Here is a 15291-nt window from a genome sequence, read left to right as displayed (position 1 = left end):
GGTGTGTTTTGTGGGGTGGGCTGTGTTGCAGAAGGACAAGCAGGACAGCTCGGGGAGTTTGGAAGCTGTTGGTGACCCCATCCCGCAGCCGATGCCGTTCCCGCCCACCGCTGTGCGATCAGGCTCTCCCAAACTGGACCCTTCCGAAGTCTACCTGAAGTCTAAGACCATGTACGAGGACAAACGTGAGTATTTCGGCTTCAACTTGGAAATATTCAGTTGTGAAGGAATTTGATTTGTTGTGTGTGATAAAACCACTGCGACTGCCGAGTCTGCTAAGCTCCTGTAAATAGAACAGTTCCAGAAATGCATAATCCATACAGAAAAACAATGACAATATCCTTCAGCCCTGTTTATGATAAAACAGTTAATGATAGAAACGGTCTCAAGGATGATGTAGTTCTGAAGCAGACCTGCCCATTTCAGAGTTTCCAGAAGGCAGCTCTGATGTGTGTTACAGACCAGGTTTGATCCTGACCCACCATACGAATGCAGCTGTGTTTCTCCTCTGACATTCGTCAATCCGTCCTATCGCTTTTCAGCCTTTTCTTGAAAATGTATTTTTCCATTTTGGAAAGAGGACATCACTGAAGATTTGACTGTTTGAATGATGTACTGTATTTCTATTCACTGTGTTCCGTCAATAGGAAGAGTCACAAAAACATAATCTTTCGATAATCTCAGATAGCTCCTTACATGTTCTGAAATGTTGCTTTGTCTCAGCTCCAAACACAAGAGATTTGGATGTTTTCCTCCGAAAACAAGAGTCGGGCTTTGGTTTCCGGGTGCTCGGAGGGGATGGACCAGACCAGCCAGTAAGTGAAGCAGTTTATGGTTGCCTACGTGTTATCTTATGTTATTGCTGTTAGAATAACTCCTACTCTGTCGTCCTGATTTCCCTCTCATTCTAAACAGTTCAGTGATGTCAAAATTAATCAGTAACTGCCTGTGAAGATGAAGAATTGGTTCAGGTTATCTTTCATTTTTCCCTCTTTGTGGCTGACTTTAACCTGCAAGGTTCCCGTGCCCTCTCCGCTATCTCGAATCTCTTTGGCAGCGGTTTTCTCTGATAACGCTCATGTTGTTTCTGTGCTTGTTGCTGTGTCTCGGGACCACTTTGCCCGTTGCCACTTGATCCCCACGCTGTTCTTGGCACAAAAGGCTCGTCCGGGTGGAAAGGAGCTGCTGTTCCCTCCCAGAACGTGGTCAGGCCGCTCTTTGGATGCAGCCCAGCGAAACAAGGCAACATTTGAGGTTGTTTTGTACCACTTTTCCCCCACCTCTCCCACCAAATTTTCAAAAGCGCGTTTGGTTCTGTGAGCCCGCGTGGTTTCTGGTGGATTCATCTGGAGGAGACAAGCGCAGCCTTCCCAGTGCGCTCCTCCAGGCTTTTATTTGCCTTGTGTTTCCCTCTCATCTCAGAAAATACAGAGTGTGGTACTTCAGGATTTTCATGAAAGCCTTGAAGCGGAGCCTGTTAAGACCGGCCACCTTCTGCAAATGGGGTTTTGTATTGTAACTGGCATCAAAATGTAGCTCTGGAGTTTGCACAGGAGGAGGAATATGGGTGAATGCCAGCATGGAAACCCCTGGGCAGCCGGTTCCTCTGACATCAGCCTTTAGGAGACTCCTCTATTTCCAAAAATGCCAATATTTCCCTCTGGGAAGAAGTGCTAAGACTTGTACCCAATATCAGGGGCCATTCCCTCAGCTCTCAAGAGGAAAAGCTTTTGGAACAGATACAGTTTTCTGATTGCAGTTAAGGAATATGGGGGTTTTCTTTCAGCCTTTTTTTCCTATCCTTTTCTGGTTTTTCTCCTCAAAAGAAGAGCGAAACCAAAGAATTTCACTTGTGTTGCACTTTCTAGCATTCGTGGTGTTTTGTTTCCATAGCAGCCGGTGGTAAGTCCAGGCTAACGGCAGGAACGCTGCGTGCGGATCATCTGCCCACATGGCTCCACTTCCAAAAACTACTGGCCGTAATCTTCCATTTAACTCAAATATGATTCTAACACATGAAAGAGCATGTGGTGCTCTTATCTGTGGTATATTTAGTAGCACTTTACGAGGTGGGGGTAGAGAAAATTGATAAGAGGGGTGCAGCTGGTTAAATTCATTATCTAATCGCCAAAAGCTGCGCACTGGAAAAACTTGAAGCGTGGAACTGTCTGAGCAGCTTTTCCGAACGGAATTTGAGTTCTTTCAAAAGCTTTTACTTCTTCCCCAGTCACTCTGGCCTAGATTGGGTAGGAAAAAATAAAGTAAGTAGAATGAATGACAGAGACTTTCATTTCAATAATGCCTGGGAAATCGTATATATGCAATAAGTACACAGTGTGTGCTTATATCAAAAGCTGGGCTTTCTAACAGACTGACAAATACACTCAAGAGATAGCGATAATTCCAGAATCCATGGAAATAAGGATTAAAAAACCCCCAAAATTATTTATGTATTTACTGGATGCTCTGAGCCCCCAAGTTGCATCCACCATGTGTACAAAGTGCACTCACTGGTGACATTTCTGCTGGAATTGAGGGATAATCTTTAAAAATACCTTCTCCAAAGCTCAATCTTTAAAAATATCTTCCCCCAAGCCCTGGTCTGTTTGGTTCCACCTGGATCCCGCCCATGGCGAGTTCTGGTGAATCCATGTTGTGCCGCATCTGCGTTCTGATATCCAACCATCCCAACTCTGCTCTGCCAACAGATCTACATCGGAGCCATAATCCCGCTGGGAGCGGCGGAAAAGGACGGCAGGCTGCGAGCCGCGGACGAGCTGATGTGTATCGATGGAGTCCCCGTCAAAGGGAAGTCGCACAAGCAAGTTTTGGACTTGATGACCAGTGCTGCTCGCAATGGGCAGGTGCTGCTCACGGTCCGCAGGAAGATCTTCTTCGGTGGTACGTGTCCGTCTGTCCCGAGAGGGTCTTGCGGGGCACAGATCTGGCTAAAGCAACACTTGGGGTTTTGTAATCGGATGGTCTAAAGCTGCTCTGAAACTTAGTGGTTATTGCATGAGAGCTGAGCAGCCTGAGATTGAGGAGGGTCAGCTGTAATGCTGAGTGGCTGGAGAAGAAGAGGATTTAGTAAGTGATGCTTACACAGCTCACACAGGTACGGCTCTGAAAATAATGATGGCAGTGGCGTTTTCTTCAAATCTTTTTGCAGGTATTAGTTAGAACAGCTACTAACGCTGTGCAAATCAAGTAATAACACGGTGTCTTTTCTGTACAATATGTTATATTCTCAAATCTTCCAGCGTCTCTGTGTGGCAAGAATAAGTGCATTCAAACCAGAGGTGACTCAGGGCAGCATCTGGTGATGCTGCAGTTTTAGATCAATGTCCAGATCAGCAGTGGACAGATTATTGTCCTTAACTTGGTGATGCTGATTGTGTGTATGACAGAGCTGGAATGGGGGTTCTGAGCTGGGAACAGTCCCTGTTCCAATCAGCAACCACTGTTGCTTTTCCATTGTGTTATTCAGCCAGTAATTCTGAGTATATACAAGTAAAAGGAAAAAGTACTTTTAAGCTTAATTCTCCTTTTCTTTAATGTGCCTTCCGGTAGTTTGACTACTTTAGGACCAAAATTTTATGGGTTTCCTAAAAGAAAGCCTGGCTTAAGTCTTCAAACTGCCTTTTGAAAAACATTCCCGTTGTTCCAAGTAAACAGTTGTTCCTCACTGTGTACACGCTGCCAAGTCCGTTCCGCTGTGTGCAATGGGCTTTCCTTGCACAAATACGCACACCTGCGTGGGACCCTGGGCCTTTGAAGGCTTTATCCTCCATCTGAGTTCCGTTTGATCCAAACCGTATTGTTAATAAACTGACCCCCTACTTTCCCAGTGCTCCCTCATGCTGGTGCTGATACTGAGATGCAGGTTTTGCTGTCGCTGCTTGATAAACCAGCAGTATTGGTTTTGCCTTATTTGTTGTTTGTCTCTTACCTGCAAGGAGAAAAGCAAGCGGAGGAGGAGGAGTCACAGCCTGTCCTGACGCAGAACGGTTCTCCCCGACCGAATCGGGCAGAGCTTGCAAACCAGCAACCCCCGGAGGTCTATGACGTCCGTCTGCAGCGGAAGGAGAACGAAGGATTTGGCTTCGTCATCCTCACCTCAAAGAACAAACCTCCTCCTGGCGGTAAGTGCCGCGTTCTGGTGTTGTCACCGCCACTCGCTGTCCGGTGCTCGCACTACGGCATCGGTGTGAGAGCGGGGCCGCTGCTTGCTGATCAGGTAGAATTCCTTATTTTGGGGGTCTGAGAGAATAGAGATGGCAGCACTTGGGAGAAAACAATGAAGTTGTTACTGTCAGGCAGGGTGTTTGTCTAGAAAGATCATCAAAATGAAAAAGCAGCACGCTCTGGTGTTATAGCTCTGATAGATGGACGTGGCTTCAGGCATAGTTGTAAAGATAAACGGCCAAATAACCGAGGTTAAAAGGGAAAATAAGAAGAAGTAGTGCGAGCAGCAGCTGTTTGCAGGAAGCCCTGCAGTCCAGCTCAGCCGATGGAAGATCCCACGCGGGACCAGGTCTGATTTCTGGTCCTCGTGCTGGTGGCGGCAGCTGAACAGTTTTGTGCATGAGGTGGCGGGTACGATCATCTTTCTGAGATTCATTCCCTTGGGCCATCATATTTGGGTTATCTGCCCCGAAACACAAACTCGCTCCGTGTGTTCACCCACAGACTCAATTAACCGACACTGAAATACAGGTAACTCCTGAAATCCTTACTTGATTCCTTTAGCGTAAATCACTCTTCTGAAACTTTCTCGGCTGGTTCCAGACAGACGTTACAAAGCATCGCAAGTTTGTCTCTTTTTTATTGAGCCTCAGACACTTCCTTCTGTTTTTCCATTTCATTTTACTGCACAATAAAAAGCCAGCGGGAGCGCAGGAAAGAAAAAAAATCTGTTTCTAAATAACGTGGTGCTGAATTCATATGATGTATATTTAGAGTGTGATGCAGTCTTGGCTCAGCCGGCACCTTTTCAGGAATGTTCAAGCCAGCTGCTCTGGGATGCGCAGTGGTGGGATGTGCAGCGGCCGTGGTCCATGCACGGAGCTGCTGTCACGTTGCCATGGCAACCGCAGGGCAAGATGTCACCCCCCATGCGTGATGATCGCATCCCGCGTCAGAGTGGCCGCGGGTTGACGGTGTGTTGTCTGGTCAGTCAGATATTAAGAAAAAAATATTATAAACAGAATTATTCTATAGTATATTGGTATTCTGCTACAATATAGCTGCTACACACAACATTTTGTCTGGGGATCTGCTGCAAATCCCTGTTTATTTGATGCTAGAACATAAAGTAGAAGACAACTGAAAGCAATTCAAGTGCTGGAAACATGAGCCCTGTGGTCTGGGCTGTTTTTGACACGCAGGAAAAGAGGCGCTGGTGCATCCGCAGGCTCTGCTGTGCAGAACTGCTCTGTGCCGCGGTTTAACGTGAGGCTCCTGTGTTCTTGTAAACCAGGATATTTTAAAACAAGTAATCAGCAATTGAGGCTGCAGCCCTGCAGTGCTTTACTCTTCACAGTTGGCTCTTAGGTTTATATAATACTTAAAAAAAGAGTCTATTAAGGGAAGTGTAATTAAAATTTAAACTCATGCTGAATGCTAGGAGGCATCAGTTACTTCACAGTAACTTCTGCGTGTGCTGGCTCATTAAAACAATCTGTGATGGCTTTTCAATCTTGGGTGGCTGATGACGATGTGAAAGGGTTTTAGATGTGCTGTCGTGGATTTGAAAAGCATGGATTTGATAATCCTGAGAAGCGCCTGATGTTCCTCACCTCTGCCACCCCCCAGAGGAGTGTTTGGGAGAGCAGCCGCTACAGCAAACAGGGATTCATCAAACCACTGGAGGTGCAAACATGCCTGTATGTGAGGTGCCAGGAGGAGCGTTAATAGAACGTGTGGAGGTCGGTCTGGAGGGCTGTTTGGGAACGAGATACCAAGGAGCAGCGCAGCAGTTCCTGCAGAGAAGAGCCCCGATAAGGGATGTGGGAAGGACAGGAGCCAATGTTGCTGTGCTTTCAGGCATCCAGCTGAACCAAGGGCTGTTCTAGACGCGTGGGAAAGCACACTGACTGATGCGCTTCGACGTAACGCGGATCGGCTCTGGCGGAGCCGCGTCAGCGCGCAGGCAGCTCCGCGAGCCGCGCTCTCGCCCCGGGTTTTGGTCGGCTCCTCCCGGCGCGATGGCATCTCGCTGGCTGCCGAGTGCCATCTGCCGTGCTGACGTCCGGCTCAGCAAACCGTGAAACCACATCTCTCCCCGAGCACCAGCGCGGGGTTGGGAGAGGAGCCGGAGCGGAGCATCCCTCCCTCCTGCTGCATGTTGAGTTCTGCTCGTTCCTGCATCCGTGTTCACCTCTGGGAAAGTAACTCGGAAGAGTCTGGATACAGAGCAGAGTGTCACCATGGGCTGAAATGAGGAAACCAAGCCAGGAGAGCTCGCTAAAATTCAAAGCGATTATTCCAGGTGCACGTTCATCTCGGCAGGAACAGGGACTGTGTCTGTGTGGAGCTGATCTGCACAACTTGCTGAGGTTGCTGCCGGGGTGCTCACCACGTTACTAAGACAGTTTCTGGCAGGAGAAGTTCGATTCCCTTTTGAAGTGTGTTTAAGGCTTATTTTGTGGTTGTAAGGAGGAAGAATTAACCCGTGCGTCCAGATGTCGCACGACTATGTTAAACCGAGTGTCCGTAGCTGTCTCTGAGTCCACACGGTGCCCCAGGGAATGGAAAACAACACGTTAGGAGCGAGAAAACAAACAGCTTCAGAGCGCTCCTGGCACTTATTCATCCCTTTGCAGATGTGACCCATTTCCTCCCTGCGTTTTGCTTTAGGCGCAACACCTTGTATGTGACAAGGCCTGTGCTGTCAGGGGTCGCTGTTCCCACTCACTCTTAGAATGAAGGATTTTTAGTTACGTGCAGGTTTTTCTTGTGCTACCAGTGCCGCGCTTCGGAGCAGGATTGATCTCTGGGCCGACTGTGGCAATCCTGGGCTTGGGTGATGCTTATACAGATATTAATTGTGTCGCTATGTCTGTTTTTGGTTTCCTAGTGATTCCTCACAAGATCGGGCGAGTTATAGAGGGGAGCCCAGCCGACCAGTGCGGGAAGCTCAAAGTGGGAGACCGCATCTCAGCGGTGAACGGCCAGTCCATCGTGGAGCTCTCACACGACAGCATCGTGCAGCTCATCAAGGACGCGGGCAACGTGGTGACCCTAACGGTGGTGGCCGAGGAAGGTGAGGAGGGAGCCCTCGGCGGGTGGATGGGTCCTGCCATGTGGCCAGAGCGCGATGTTTGTGACTTTTGAAGTTAATCCATGTAAAGTGGGGTATTTTAAGGTGTTTGGAGGTGAGAGTGAAGCTCAACCGTTTGCTCTGAAGGCAGGTGGGGCAGAGAAAGGTGGTTGTACTGAAAAATGAGATACAAGTAACCTGGGGTAGTGGAAGGTGTCCCTGCCCATGGCAGGGGGATTGGAACGATGTGGTCTTTGAGGTCCCTTCCAACCCAAACCATTTGATGACTCTGGTGACAACACAGTGCAGGGTAAGAGAAGTTCTGGTTTCTAACGTGAGAGAGGGGGATCATGCTCCCAGGGAAACATGATCTGTCCATACCCTGTGTTCATCAACCAAAGAGAAATGGCCTCTCAGAGAAATGGCCTCTCCTGGGGGACCTGCAGGGAACACAGGGTGGTGGGCAGACAGAACATCTTCCTGTCCCCATACAGCGATCGTCCCTCACTGCTGCGGTGCTGCCAGCAGCAATGTCCCAGCTCAGGGACATGCCCTCGGGTGCTCCGGGGTCTCAGGGACACCAGGTCCTCCCCATTTAGCCACCGAGTTTGTCCTTCCCACCGCATTAGAACACACCAATCCCCTCATGCCGCATCGCTGGGCTAAGGGAGAAAGATGCTGTGGTTCTGTCTGCCGAAACCACCCTTTGAGAAACAGTCCCGTCCCACCGCAAAAACCTCGCGCGGGGTTTTGCTGCGGAACCTGGAGGCTGCTGGTGAATTCCCCACATGTAAGTGCCGCGTCAGTATTTGTGACTATTTGTATTTGTGACTGCGAAGTCCCCTCTTTGGAGGGGCCGTATTTGTAATGAAAGCTCCCGTGCAGCACTGTGCTCAGTGTGATGTTGTTCCTACACAGGCGGTTCACTGTAAATATATAAAATCCAGTCATTTGAAGAGAAAAGCTGTTTTCCGACCCTGCTCACCGCTGCGTCTTTCTGGATTGCTGCTCGTGGGTTTAATTAAACTTGCCATCGTTATTTTGTCAGAAAGCTGCTTTTCTTCGCCTTTTAAATAATAAATACCTAAAACCAGAATGTGAATAAAGCCAACAGATCATTCTCTAATTTCACATTCACTGCAAATATTTAACATGCTCTCTCAGCCCATAATACAGAATATCAAAGACTTTATTTTCCTTTTTGTTAATGCTTGAAGCAGAGAGGCTTCTATTTTTCTGTTAAGATTTTCTTTATCAAATCTCATTGATTCTAGTTTGAAGGGACACCCCCTGAAGCACTTGCCCAGAGCAGTGGTTGTAATGCAACTCAAGTCTGAGTTGCTTGCATTAAATCTGTTTCTCTGTGGCTCTTAATCAGCTTTGTTTTCAAAACAAGCTTTCTGAATCCAACATTTTTGTCCTTTATTTATGCAGGAGCTGGACTCTGCCTAAGAATTCAGCTTTTCCCACTCACACATTTACAGATTTGGAGCCAAAATGTAGAAATAAGAAACTGGGGAGAATCAACAAAGAAAGGGAGAGGGGGGAAGTAAGATGTGAAGGATTTTGTGATGCAGGATTCACCTCCAAAGAGAAAAATGCCCGTTTTACCAGCTGTTGAGCATCACAAAGCAGAAACCTCAGCAGCATTTTCTGTTCCCCGGTGCATCGTCCTCAGCGCCGTCCCCCGAGATCCTCGTCGTGCCTCTTCCCGCTCCCTCCAGCTCCCGCAGACGTGTGAGCTTTGCTTTCCATCCAAATAAATGAATCCCACTTCATGCGCCAGCAGCCGTTCTTTAGCATTTTGCACAAAAGCAGGAGCCTGTCAGCTTTTGTCGTGCGTTAGCTGGGAACGCGGGAGAGCAGCCTGCAGAAACTGCACAAACAGATGGCATTTTTCTTGCCTGCGCTTCTAAATTAGAACTCTGAGTATAAACCAGGAGTAAAAGTTGACATTTTGTCTCTAGAGAAAAACCTCTTTAAGGCACGTCGTAGTAACAGCACCGAGCAGTGCTGCGAAGGGCTCCCGAGACCTGGCATTCCCGAGGAATTCACCGTTATAATATACCTTGTGTTTTCCTTCCCTTAAGATGCTGAAGCACTTTGTGTATTTTACAGGGGTTGGTTTGTTCTTAAGTGAGAAATGCAGTTAAGATGTGCCTGGGAGAGCACTGGGGCATCTCTAGTGTGGGTGCTTGGTCTGAGACCCCTTTGTTCTGTCTGATTTGGTTAAAATTGTGTTGTTTTTCTAAGGAGAAGGAGCATAGGTAAGAATAATTATTCCTTGGGTTCCTGGTGTTGGAAAAATCCCCTCCACGCTGCGGTGGCATCCGCAGGACACTGATGGTGACTCTGCCTGGCTTTGTGTTTGGGAAGAAAAATGTATTAATGGAAAAGGCTGTGGGGCATTGGAACAGGCTGCCCAGGGCAGTGCTGGAGTCACCATCCCTGGAGGGCTGGACAGACAGACATGAGGTTCTCAGGACATGGGGCAGTGCCAGGGTGGGTTATGGTTGGACTTGATGGTGGTGGGTTATGGTTGGACTCACACACGGGGTTTTTCCAACCAGAATGATTCTCTGAAGGTCTCTCTGACTGTTGGTGTTGTTTGAATTTGTCAGAACACCGTGGTCCTCCCTCGGGAACGAACTCGGCCCGGCAGAGCCCAGCTCCGCAGCACCGGCCGCTGGGACCAGCGCAGCCCAGCACCGACAGGTACTGCCCGTGGCAAAAGGAACTGGGAGCAGCTAGAAAACCGTGACCAGGGGGATTGGGAATTCCCGAGTAACATCCGCATCCTTTTACCTCCGTGCAGGGCAGCTACGGAAGGTGAAGCTGGAAAAGAAGGTTCCAATAGTTACAGGCTCTCCTGGCCTGAGCACAAGCACTTGACACAACCCGACGCTGGCGTTGCTGCAGCTGTTGGGAGCCGACACTCCCAGGTACAGGTGACCAGCCGGAGGGTGCAGAGATGTCCAAAATACTCCATCAAAACACTGTACAGTGGCGTTGCCACAATGTTCACGAGCAAAACATTTCCCTGGCGGATGTGGGTAGAAAAGCCAGGCGTAGAAACACACCAAAGTCTTTCACACAGTGTTTTTGCTAATGTTTTAAATTTGATCATCTCCTTAGTATAGTTGAATACTCATCATTAGAAAAGAAGCACTCATGAGTACTGATGATTTCAGTTCAAATCGTGGATTGCGTATTTGTCAAAACATAGAAGCGTGCGAAGCATTTTTCCAGAAGAAGACACGTTTAAATGTGCCTGCGCATCCTCAATTCTCTTTTCTCTGATTCCCGCCCAGAATCCCGGCTGCTTCCCGGTGGAGCTGGAAAGGGGCCCCCGCGGCTTTGGATTCAGCCTCCGAGGAGGGAAGGAATACAACATGGGCTTATTCATCCTGCGGCTCGCGGAGGACGGGCCGGCTGTCAAAGACGGGAGAGTCCACGTGAGTTTGGCCGCTCTTATCAATTTATTGATCAAGTTGGCTTTTTGACGTGTTAATTTACCTATAGGGGCAACAAACTGTGTGTGGTGCCGGGGGGCAGAGCAGTTACTGGGGATACATTTGGGCAAATTGCCCAGCGGAGCAGGAAGGAGAATCACTGTCCAAGTCAGCGGATCTGTAAGGAATGTTTGTGTGTGCATTGAGCTGTTGCTGTGCGGTGTTTGAAGGTGTAAGCCGAACGCTTTTCAAACATTATGATGTTAATTCTTACGCTTCAGGAATTCGCTTTCAAATGTTGGAGTAAAAGTGAAATACGTGGGTATGATGCCCCGTGGTGACTAAGGAGCAGGGTCCCCAGCCCTGCGCCGTGTCCCCAGCAACTCGGAGCACAGAGCCGCTGTGAGCGCAGATCTGCTGGCCCAGCCTCGGCGCATTCGCGGTTTCACGTCGTTCGCTGTCTCAGCCCTGATCTGGAGAACGGTGTCGTTTCCTGGTGTGTTTTTCTGGCCGTGTTCTGGATCAGGACAGAGGAATTTCCCAGCCGTTCGCGGCAGCTGAGCGTGACGGGCGGCACGTCCCCGCGTCCCGTCCCGGCCGATGAGCAGCCAGCCCGTGACCTCCTCTGGCAGAGACGCTTTATTTAACAGAGCCCAGACAGTCTTTAAACTGCTGATTTTATGCGCTAGTGACATCCATTGGCTGATCCACGTATTGCGAAATTGGGTCCATGACTCTTTTTCTGGGTATTTTTGTACAACCCCCGTCCAGCCGCCTGCGGTGTGACCCGTAATTATCTGCCCAGACCTCTGTAAGTGGCTAATTAGCCTCAGGCCCTGGTGCTGATAACTGCGGGGTGGTGATCTCTCCTACCTGGAATAAAAATCCCCTTTCCTTATATTAAACTGGTTCTCCAACAGCAGCATTCACCTCTGCGTTTGGTGTAGAGAAGTTGCTGCGTTACCTGGTTATCGTGACTTTACCAGGCGCCAGGTTTGCCGAGGTTCATCCACAACCTCCCTCCACGCAACCATCTGGAATTAAAATACATTCAAGCCTCTTATTAAAAACTCTTATTAAAAACTAGTTCCCAGCGTCCAAGATGCATAAGGACTCATCTGGTTGTGCTGTTTTCTCGGCAGGTTGGGGACCAAATAGTTGAAATCAATGGGGAACCCACCCAAGGAATCACTCACACACGAGCCATTGAGCTGATCCAGGCTGGGGGGAACAAGGTTTTGCTGCTGCTGCGACCAGGGACCGGGTTGATCCCCGATCACGGTACGTCCCGCTGCGCTCTCATCCGTTTGCTTCTCTCTTGAGATAGTTCGTGGTCGTTTTAAAATACGAGGAATGTTTTTTGGTAAAATTAACACGTGACGAGGAATATTACCCGTTGTATATTTGTCATTGTCATAAGTTTCACAGCTCTGTCCAAGCTCATCAAGTTTCCCCGCACAAATACGATAATTAGCACTGATTGCCTTTAAAATTAAAACTGTGATACACTACTCTGTTCAGAATGTCTATAGTAAGGATATTATTTCTGTACAGATTTACTTCGCTGCTTTTAGCCTTCGAAATGATGAAACACTTGGTTTCCAAAGCCGAGGCTTGAGAAAGCAGGAGAGAGGCAGCTGTGCTCTCCCAATTAATTCTTTTTGTTGAAAGGTGCAAATTCTGCATCTGCAACAGGAAAACACAACTTTGTAGGGAGGGAAAAGAAAACGAGCCGAGATCAGGGCAGAGATTTGGTGCCTCTTGCTGTTAATCACACGTTTCCGATTGAAATCTTGCTCGCTGTGCTCTGTGATTTTGGTATCTAGTTCTGGGCTTTTTCTCTTCCTCCTTCAGGTTTGGCTCCTCCCAGCCTGTGTCCCTATGTGAAACCTGAGCAGCATTAAGGGCTTTCAGTGCTTTTCTTGGTTTTTCCTTAAAGACTTGGTAAATCTGCATGTCTTGTGTTCTATCTCTTCCTGTTATTAAAGTGCAAAGCTGTGAATAACCTTGACTTTTCACCAGTTTGAGTGTAACAGTTCGGGTTCATTTGGTTTCCTTATATTGAACAATGTACTTGCGGTTGTGCTCCGTAGGCTGTAAAGTTGTGCCGATCTGAGGCCGTGTGAGTCCCGCAGAGATCGCACCAGCTTGCTGAGCACCAGTTTGTCCCTAAATCACGTCTTTGTGGTCATTGTAGGCTGTAGAACAATATAGAAAACTGGCTAAATATGACTTTGAGATTATGCTACTACATAATCTTTCTTAAATCAAAGATTTCATCTAACGACCCCCAACCCCTGTAGTACGTAGATGCGTAGAATGCTTTATTTTTGGTCATCGTTGAGTCAAATCTCTCACTGTTCGCTTGCAGGTGATTGGGATAGTTATAATCTATCTTCGTCAAATGTAATATATGAAGAACAGTCACCATTATCTTCATCTTCACATTCCCCATCCGAAGCGTGTTATGTACCAGGAGAAGCTTTAACGAGAGTTCCGCTGTCTGAGAAACTGGAACAAGCAAAGAACACTGTGCCTGAAAAGAAAAGCACTTTACCTGAGCCCCAGTTTGAGATGAAGCCTCATTCTTCTCCCCGGAGAACAAAGAGCAGGTGGGAATGTCCCCCCAGCCCTGGGTTTGAAACCACAAGAGGCCGTTTGGAAGCCAGAAGAGACAGATCCGCGAGTCCGGAGACGTTGGCGGCTGCTGAGGGACGCGCTGGATTCCACGGCCCCGGGAAAGGGGAGCCCGAAAACACCCACGGGAATCTCTCCCAGAAACCCGACAGGTCCAGAAAGAGCGAGAGTAAAGCTGCAGAAATAGGGGTGAACGGCAGTCACAGGAAAGAGCATTCCAGTGGAGATGGAGGGCGGTCCGCCAGTCCCCAAAAGCATCTCGGGAGCGCAGAAGCGGCAGCCAGGTCCCAGGAGCACCCACACGGGACGACTGGTGGCGCTAAGGCGACCGTTGAGCAATTGAGAGGTGGAAACGCTAAAACAGGAGTTTCCAGGAAAGACACGAAGCAGAAAACCAGTGGAAAGAGGGAAGGGTGGTCTCCAGAGCGACACCGCGCAGCGGCCGAGCAGAGAAACCTTCCATTGGGTGACTCGAGGAGAAACGCGTCCCAAGAGGAAACAACGAAGCAAAACCCTGGAGAGCTGAGTTCCGGCAGATTCAAAACTTCCAGCCTTTCCAATATTCCGCTGTTTTCCACGGAGAGGCAGAGGAGGCTGGAAACGCAGGAGAACAGACACGGCCCGGGAGCCGCAGACGACAGCGTTTCCAAATCCGCCAGTAGTTCCCCAGTCAAGAAAACACCGATAACTCCTGGACCTTGGCGGGTACCGAGCGCGTGTAAAGTCACCCAAACAGCAGCTGCGGCTGACAAACGGGTTTAACTGAGACCGTTTTCATCGAGTTTCTGACAATGGTCATTTAAAAGCGTTGTTTCTTTTCGCTAGGTTTATTTTTCAGAAACTGATGAGAGGGTGGGAAATGTTTGATTCGTTCTTAAATTATCTAAGTGCATGAAGGACCTTTTGGATGCTTGACCGAACCCTCCGGCGCTGCTGCCCCGGCCCCGTGGGCGCGTTTGCTGCTCCTGTCGCGCTGCTCGGCTCCCCACATCGTGTTGTGAGTTCCCAACAAAGTTATTTAATGCCTGTATTGCCAATGTGATCATGACTCACGTCTTGCTCTCGTGCCAAGTCGGCTGCTGTATCCAGTTGGTCTCATCCTTCTCCTACCTACTCCAGGCCCAGAAAAGGCAAAGTTTGGTTGGAAATGGGTGTTTTCTCAAGCATGTTGCATGTTTACGTGAGGGAATATACGTATTCTGTTCTTACTGGGTCAGTAAGAAGATGGGTGAGTTGGTTCTAGGGCAGCAAATGAGCCACTGATGCTGTTCAGTTGATGGTTTATCTTAAATTTTTATACAAAATCACATAGATAAAAATTTGACATAACTCATGTTTTGTAATTTTGCATTTAATGAACACAGCAAGATCGCTTTATTTTCTCGATCCATAAGGAGGCTCGGAACAACTGTTCCCAAACGTCTGTCTGAAAAGAGATTGTGGGGTCTGCTGAATGACGGACCTCGGTTGGTGTCACCGGCGTCCCTGTGAACACGATGGGTTCCCGCTCCGCACCAAACTCCCATTACTTAACGCTGGTTCAGAACGGCACCTTTTCCCGCTGTCGAGGTAACGACTGACCAGGACAGAACCCGTTTCAGTGACGTTCTTGCCTGTTTATGTTCGAAATCTCCCAGATTTTATTTTGAACGCCTGAGCTGCCCCAAGAGTGCTGAATAGGATGATACACAGGGTACGGGAGACTTAATATCTGTTGTTTGGGCTAGAATAGTTTAAAAAGAGGAATGTTACTCCCAGACTCTGCCGACATCAGCCCCGCGGCTGTGAGAACAGGCAGCGGAAACCAAAGGGGTTTGTTTTCTTCCATAGTTTCAGTGAGGATTTCCTGGCATTCCTGGAAGGTGGGACGGGGAGCCCATCGGTGCCAGTTGCAGGAGGGCACCACCTTCACATTCAAATCACACCATTCGCTCTTTGAAA

The 15291-nt window shown here is 48.6% G+C and overlaps 1 protein-coding gene across 2 annotated transcripts in view; it reads left to right on the top strand.

Annotated features, from left to right (window-relative positions):
- MAGI3 (membrane associated guanylate kinase, WW and PDZ domain containing 3) overlaps positions 1-14117 on the top strand; it is a 53250-nt gene extending 39133 nt beyond the window's left edge. The window contains exons 12-22 of one of the 2 annotated variants that reach the window (XM_080358148.1): positions 32-185; positions 724-815; positions 2709-2901; positions 3957-4142; positions 7079-7264; positions 9883-9976; positions 10077-10203; positions 10573-10716; positions 11856-11994; positions 12568-12657; positions 13085-13214. In XM_080358148.1, coding sequence (XP_080214274.1) covers positions 32-185; positions 724-815; positions 2709-2901; positions 3957-4142; positions 7079-7264; positions 9883-9976; positions 10077-10203; positions 10573-10716; positions 11856-11994; positions 12568-12617 — 1365 coding nt within the window. In that variant the 3' untranslated portion in view covers positions 12618-12657; positions 13085-13214. Of the gene's footprint in view, positions 1-31; positions 186-723; positions 816-2708; positions 2902-3956; positions 4143-7078; positions 7265-9882; positions 9977-10076; positions 10204-10572; positions 10717-11855; positions 11995-12567; positions 12658-13084 lie in introns of both variants that reach the window. The other variant, XM_080358147.1, reaches the window with a different exon arrangement.
- Positions 14118-15291: the final 1174 nt, after the last annotated feature.

Source organism: Nesoenas mayeri (genome assembly GCF_963082525.1).
Source record: "Nesoenas mayeri genome assembly, chromosome: 23".
NCBI classification, from domain to species: domain Eukaryota; kingdom Metazoa; phylum Chordata; class Aves; order Columbiformes; family Columbidae; genus Nesoenas; species Nesoenas mayeri.
The sequence above is the reverse complement of the archived record's forward strand: the minus strand, read 5'-3'. Positions and strand labels throughout refer to the sequence as shown.